General features: G+C 37.1%; 1 protein-coding gene across 1 annotated transcript; it reads right to left on the bottom strand.

Annotated features, from left to right (window-relative positions):
• Positions 1-2,517: 2,517 nt before the first annotated feature.
• Positions 2,518-4,390, bottom strand: sst1.1 (somatostatin 1, tandem duplicate 1). The gene is made up of 2 exons (XM_066709750.1): positions 4,155-4,390; positions 2,518-3,068 (listed from the first exon to the last, which is right to left on the bottom strand). Exons 1-2 carry the CDS (start codon positions 4,290-4,292, stop codon positions 2,862-2,864), a joined length of 345 nt encoding a protein of 114 aa, XP_066565847.1. The 5' UTR covers positions 4,293-4,390; the 3' UTR covers positions 2,518-2,861.
• Between the last annotated feature and the right edge of the window lie 2,968 nt (positions 4,391-7,358).

The raw sequence follows: 7,358 nt of genomic DNA, 5'->3' as shown, positions 1-7,358 counted from the left end.
AAGTAACTTTTTCATAATAAGGTGAGACATTCAAAACATATCACAGTTTCTCAGTTATTGAGTTTTATTCATCAAATTTAATCATGTATATTCTCATAAGCACAAAAGAAACCTGTAAAACATTACAGTGCACCAAACAATGCACTAGTGCTTAATATGCTGAAACATACTGAACCTTTTCACTTTTTTTCACTCTCTAACATCATCACCAATCACTAACACCCTATTTTATATTTAAAGGTTCAGGTCCCCCAATAATAGGGACACACAACACACACACACACACACCTACAGAAGGATGTTAATCATAACAAGAACAATTACAGGAATATGAGTTTGTCACTTGCAGGAACATGTGGTGAGGAATACATGTATTTATTGTGGAAAACTTGCTCGTTGCTGTTCGGGTGACTAAATGACCCCAAAACAACGTGTAATAAAATAATAAACACAACGTAAATGCTAATGTGTTTTCCGAGTGTGTATATGTTTTTGTTTTTATTATGCTATTTCCAGTCACCACTCTTAAAAAATGAAAGCCCAGAGCTTAAATAATTTACAGGGTCAGCTTTTCTCGATTGACAAGCTGAATAAACAATATTGTGTAATTAATTCTGCTTTAGTGAAGCATATGAAAAATTGCAACAATGCCATTGCTAATTAGTAATCTAAAGATTAAATTAAAAAACCTAAACAAGAAAAAGCACTTCGCCAACAACTCCCCTAACAGCAAGAACGGAAGCTATGCCTTATGGAGTTCATTATAGCTAGCTGCTGCTTGTCTATCAAAGTGCCAACAAATCAACAAACAACAATTATTATAGCATTACAAGTTAATGTCTCGAAAAACAGCATGCTGCCTGTGTGGCATACACTGTCTCGTTTTTATCATTTAAAAGTCCACTATTTGAGAGAAACAAGTTTGCCTTCCTATCCAGTTCATGACCATTGTTTTTCTGACCAAAGAAGATGGGAAGAGCATCCAAGAAGCATCTGACTTACATTAGTGCAACAGGTCCTTGCCTTCTCGGATTAAGCTTAAGCCGGCGTTAGTGCCTCACTATGAATGCAACAGAGACAATGCAATAAGAGAAGTTATCTTCTGTCTGTAGTGGGTTCTTGTATCCTGTATAACATTTATACCTTCAACCAATGAACGCAGAAGGGCAGGGTAAATACGGAGGAGATCACTGAGTCTAGGGCTCAGGGAAAGACACAACCAGAAGGTTATTGCTGTCGATAAATATGCTGTTGATTGCTTTCTAACATGAGTGAAAGGTAAGCAGGGGGGAGGTTCCTGATTTCCTGATGTGGTAAACGCCACTGTCTGTATTCTGGATTGAATCCCATTGGCTGGAAGTTGCCAGATCATATCCCAGCAAGGCCCTCAGCCGTTGGAGGTGACACTGAGCTTTGAAAGATCCTTGGCACGTGACCCAGCTGTGAGCCCTGGCATTCACTGAGGACCTGTAAGTCTGAGTGATGTGTATTATTGGTGTACTTTGTCTGCATCATTCAAAGGTTAGGGCAAAAGACAAATAACAAGTCAGATTGATTCATTATTGGTTTTAGCAATCGGTTAATGTTAAAGTGAACAATTATTTGCTACACTTAAATTATGAGGAAAAGGAATTATTAATAAAGTAGATCCTTTCCAATACAAGGGAGATCTAATTAACACCTTTATCATCCTAGAACTAAACTGTATCATTGTGTTAAATGTCACAACACATTTTTTAGGCTAATGTATAATAATTATAAATACTTTTAGAAATAGTTGTGGCAGCAGTAGTTTCATGTGATGCAAAAATATAAAAAAAGTAAGTAGCTACATTTTAAAATGAACTGTTCATTTTAAATAAATACTTCTACTTATTTTAAATACATAAATTAAAATTAACAGCAAGCTCTTCACTGATAACGAGAATTTAGCACATTATTTCCCGCTGATGCAACTATACAAATATATGTTTTGTACTATGGTATGACATGCTGAAAACATTGCTTTGAATATATGCCAGAAATGTGTGGAACATTAAGCCATTTCACACAAAGGGGCTTCGTTATCTCCGTTATGAATGCAGCATGCGTTGTACTTGTGCCTCTGATTTGTAGACGTTACACTACAAAGAGTATTTAAAAATGGGGTTAAATGTATTGGTCGGGAGAGGGGTGTATCATATCTTTATGACTGAACTCCCTAGCCACAGAACCTTTATAATCAGTTTTTAATAAGGTAATAACCAAAGACAGAGATTCAATTACATTTTATAGTGAGACAAATCACAATAAAAAATAAAAAAACACAAACATTATATGGCTTTTTTGCAGAATGAGCTTTAATTTCTCCTTTGCCTATTGAAATTAAGTAAAGGAGGCATTTATATGTATACCTTAAGTGTATATGAGTGAAATGGATGCATTATTTTGTATCTCCCACATCAGCTAAGAAAACATGAACTTAAAAATAATATGAATGTAAGTCTGAAGATTTCCAAGCAAGGAGCCATCAACACATTGGAGTCTGAAACATATATTTTATTGAAACAAACAATTAAAAATAGTGTACCTGCCAGTATAGGATAATGCCTATCATAAAGACCTATACATAAACCACAATTTGAAGCAGATATCATACATTCATAAAACTAAAGTTTTTTTGTTGTCCTATAATTTAAATTAAATTAATATTCTTATTTGAAGTCACCATAATATCATTTGATATAGTATTTTATTTACAGTCAGTAGCTCATACGAGAGGGGTGGTCAGCAGGTGTTGGTCAGTGAGGGATAGAGGGGAGAGAGGAGAAAAAGTAATGTTGAAAAATACATTTGGGGGTCAGAGATGGTCGGGATCACAGTTAGCATGATGTGAAAGTCTTCCAGAAGAAATTCTTGCAGCCAGCTTTGCGTTCTCTGGGAGCCAATGCTGGATTAGCAGACCGCTCCAGTTCCAGTCTTACTTCATCCTGGTCCGTCCCCCGGGATAAATCGTCCGATTCTAGCACCTCGTTCTCTGATTGTGCGAGCTCGGACAACAGTTCTGCAAGGGTGTATCTTGCAAGCTCCTACAAGAAATAAAACAAATCAATGCATTTATTATTTACTTAATAATAATAGCAATAAGAACAACACAAATATTACAACTACTAATTATATATATGTATATATATATACACACACATACATAATGGTAAACAGTGTTTGTGTCAATGATCGTTACTGTTGTATAATTATAACCCAAACCAAACCATAAGCACACCTTTCTCACTTGCTGACAGATCAACAGTTCAGCATAACTATGTCCTATCTGTATTGCACAGCTATTTTGCTGTTGTATTATGGTGCTGGTATTATAGACCAATGTTAAGACTTTCTGATCTGTAACTTGAACAACTGCACACTATGAATCCCCTGTGGTTGCTATCAGAAGATAGGCTGTATGAGAATTGGGTTGTATTCGTCTGTCCAACATTACTTTAAAATATTGTCTTTCAATGAATACGTTTTTTTTTTCCTTATGTATCACAAACTTGTTACTTAAGCACTTACAGGGATCTTCTGCTATAGTCTTGAATATGAAATATATTTGTTGAGACCAAATGATTATTCGCATTATCCAGCATTATCCTACACAAACGTAGATCTGGCAAATTCCACATGTATAGCACATCGTCCGACGCTTTTACGATGTATGTAAGTTTCTTGGCAGGAGTTATTTCGCATGAACAGTTAGGCTGGATTGAAAACACATTGTGATCAGGTAGTTTTAAAACTGTCCCTGTGCCAGATCCGTGAACTGTGCTGAATTCAGCACCCTGGACAGCGGGCTGCGACACAGGTGATCACTGCGATAGATTAGAGCTGATCTTTACTTTCCAGCACTGAGCACATGTTGGTTTCTATCGTGTTCAACAGTATCCAAATACATTGTATGCACACATTCCACACATTAGAAAGACGTTATTCGTTGTCTACTGATACAATCCAGAGAGTTATCTGTGCATATTTATCTCCTAAGCACATTTAGTTGTTCAACATGTGTGTTATGTGCACTCTTAAAGAGTGATGCGAAAACTAATGCAAACACACCCAAGTGGTTTTATTTTCAATGTTTGCTAGCAGGTCTATAGAAAGATCAAGCCCAGTCTCACCTGTTTCCCTGCGGACGCAGCCAGTGACCTCTGGAGAAGTTGCCGCAGTTTCAGGTCTGATGGTGCGGCTGAAACGCTGCTGACGGCCAAGGCCAGTGAGAGGAGAGCCAGTGCGCACTGGAGCCGAGTGGAGAGCATCTTCTCAAACGAGATGGGAAGCAGCAAACTGTTGAAAAAACTCTGTCGGGTAGCTGTCGCTGCTGTAAAAAACCGTTTCTTCTGCTGGAGGAGATCGCCAGACCTGCTTTTTAAACAAGGTGTCTGACGTCAGGCGGAGTGGGGGGGTTCCTGTCGGCAGGGCGTTTCACAGGGTCTCTCTTCCTGAGGAATAAATCATGACAAAGTTTGTACTGTGTTTGTTTGTCTGCAGATCATTTCTGTCTTTCAATCCTCATGAGTGCGTGTACATCATGAAAAGGGAAATGATTGCACCGTCACGTTTTTCTTTTTCTTCTTCTTCTTTTGCTTCTTCTTCTTCTAATTATTATTACACTCACACGTTTAATACTCTTTTGTGTGACAACATTTTCATTTCAATAAGTGTTTAATTATTGATTTTAAAACATTAAAAGTTGAATTTATCAACCAGTATATTCATCAAAACGCCGACCTCTATACCTCTTCGACAAACTCATCACATTGATTATGCATCAACAAATCAATTGCTCATGGCACAGGGATGTCATCTTAAGATCCATACCTGTCGAGTACGAAGTGGAAAATGTGTGACAGTATGTATGTATAAACAGTATGTGTGTATTTACCATATTGGTGCTGGTGGTTGTGTCTGTATACAGTTCATGTGTTGATTTGTTTATTATGTTGTGAAATGTAATACTTTGTAAAAAATATCTAAAAGAAAGCCAACACATATTGTTTTGAATGTGACAAGAATTATATAAATAACTTGCAACATATAGATAGTTATATGTTAGGATTAATTCTAAATGTATTTATATAAAATTATATTTAACAATGCCTACTGCTTTTCAATAAAAATAAAATAAAAAAGCATATTATGAAAAAAGAAAGAAAGAAAGAAACAAGAAATAAATGACATTTTTGAAAACCGTATCCTACCTCAACTTGATAGTTATTGGTAAATCACAACTATATTAAAGTGGGTCATAGATTACAGTGCATACAGATAATAGAGTCACAGTGCAGGTGAGACAGACCTGGTTCAACTTATTTTATTAATAAAGCATATTCTAGCATCTGAAACTGACAGATTCTGCATACATACCTACATTCTTAATTGGAGTTAAACTGTCCATTGGATAGAACTGCTCCTGTAACCCATCAACAGAAAGATGCAAGTGGGTATGATGGTGTGTCTGAGCTGTATAAGGACATGTTATACATATTGATATTGTTGTCGGTTGTTTGGATGAGAACTAGTGGTCAACGTGCTCCTGTGATCAGGACAGATGTCTTTCTCATGACAGCTTGGTATATTTCTGTGGTCATTCCTAAAGGAGTAAGTATTTATTCTTAATAATTTTTCTCCCTTTCGTAAGGGTGCCGAAATTATTTTTGGTCAGGGTTCATTTCCAGTTAAAGACTAAGTCTCTCGAAGGAGGGGAAACGAGAAAGCAATAAAAAGAGATTAAATTAGAAGAGAGTGCATCTACAGAGACCTGAGTGTAGTCTTCTCAGACAACAATGTTGCTGTTACATGAACGATCGTAGTTAGCAGTTTGGCAGTTTGTAATGCACAGAGGTATAATGTAAGAGCCTTCATAAAACTGAGGTCCACAGGATGCCAAAGAGGAGTATATTTCCAAATCCTAATCTATTACCATGGAAAGGAATTCTGCATTAGCTGAAATGGCCCCAAATGGTAATAATAGTAGCCCAGGACAAAAAGGTATCTTCATTTGCTTGATGCAATGCATAAGCTAACCTCGATGAAGGGCTTTGGTCTGCAATTATTTTCCTTAAAACATCATCATAAACAACAACAGCAACAACAACAACAACAGAACAACAACAAAAATAACAGAATAACATTATATAACTGAGTACTTAGAGTCTTTTTGCACATATACACTATAGCACTAGTGCTGCATCTGCTTTTGGCACTGTAGTCTATGATGTTTAGCACAGCAAGTAACTAACTGTTATGCACCACTTAACATAGGGAAGAAAGTACTGCACATTTCAAAACACACAGAAGTGTACTTGTTCACAAAGCTGTTTAGTTATTGTTTCAAAAGTCAGGGGGTTAGTTCTCTGAAATCAGAACGAAGAGGGTGTTAGCCATTAGCTTTACATAACCAATGTTTTAGAACACCCCAATTTTTCCAGTTTTTATTGAAATTTAAGCAGTTCATGTCCAGTGAATAACCTGAAATGGTAGAGATGTAAGCGGTAAACTGCCAGAGGTTAACAAAAAAATGTACATTTCAGAGTTATATAGTGTGTTACTACACCCTCTTCAGCATTATTTGGCAGTGTTACGCGCAGCTCCTGTGCATAGAAGTGACACTGTATTCCTACAATACGCACATCGTTTGAAAGCTTATTCTCTTGGCTACCAGCGCGTTTCATTCTCAAACACATCCGATTTACAGTTTCCATGTCGCCGTGTCTGTTGGACAGCCAGAGCAGCCTGTAGCTGCTGAGAGTTCAGCAGTGATAAATGCTGCTACACACAGTTTTTAGGTTGGTCCCAGAAGTGTTTTTATTGCTGCTATATCTGCTACATAATCTGGCCATGGAAGCACAGGGATTTTCTCGTGAAGGTTAAAAAATATGCTGTTTTAAAGGGTGTACAGATATCGACTCTGAAAAATGTCTCAAAATGTCAAGGCCTATTAACACTAGTCACAGGATCACTATGCAGGTATATCTTTCTCAGGTTCACCTGCACTGAGAGCCACAACAAGTGACAGCAATGTCAATTCCATAGATTATGTAGCCAGACATTGAAAGGGGTACCAACCTTTTTCCATAGCAGCAGATAAGGATTGAAATTTGGGCATATCACCATGTTCAAATCAAATGAGCCACCCAGCCCAAGATACAAGGCAGGCAGAGTGACAGAAAGACAGACAGACAGAGGCAGATACATACATGTATTTGGGGGAATATGAGTTGCTTAGCCATTCAAGAATATAGAATCTGCTGTTTTTATTTTTTTAATGTAACCTCTGTAGTTTTCTGTGTTTAATGTAATACACAATGCCCATGACCTGCTTT

Source organism: Amia ocellicauda, chromosome 7 (genome assembly GCF_036373705.1).
Source record: "Amia ocellicauda isolate fAmiCal2 chromosome 7, fAmiCal2.hap1, whole genome shotgun sequence".
Lineage (NCBI taxonomy): Eukaryota > Metazoa > Chordata > Actinopteri > Amiiformes > Amiidae > Amia > Amia ocellicauda.
Note: the sequence above shows the minus strand (reverse complement) of the source record. Positions and strands in the feature narration are given on the sequence as shown.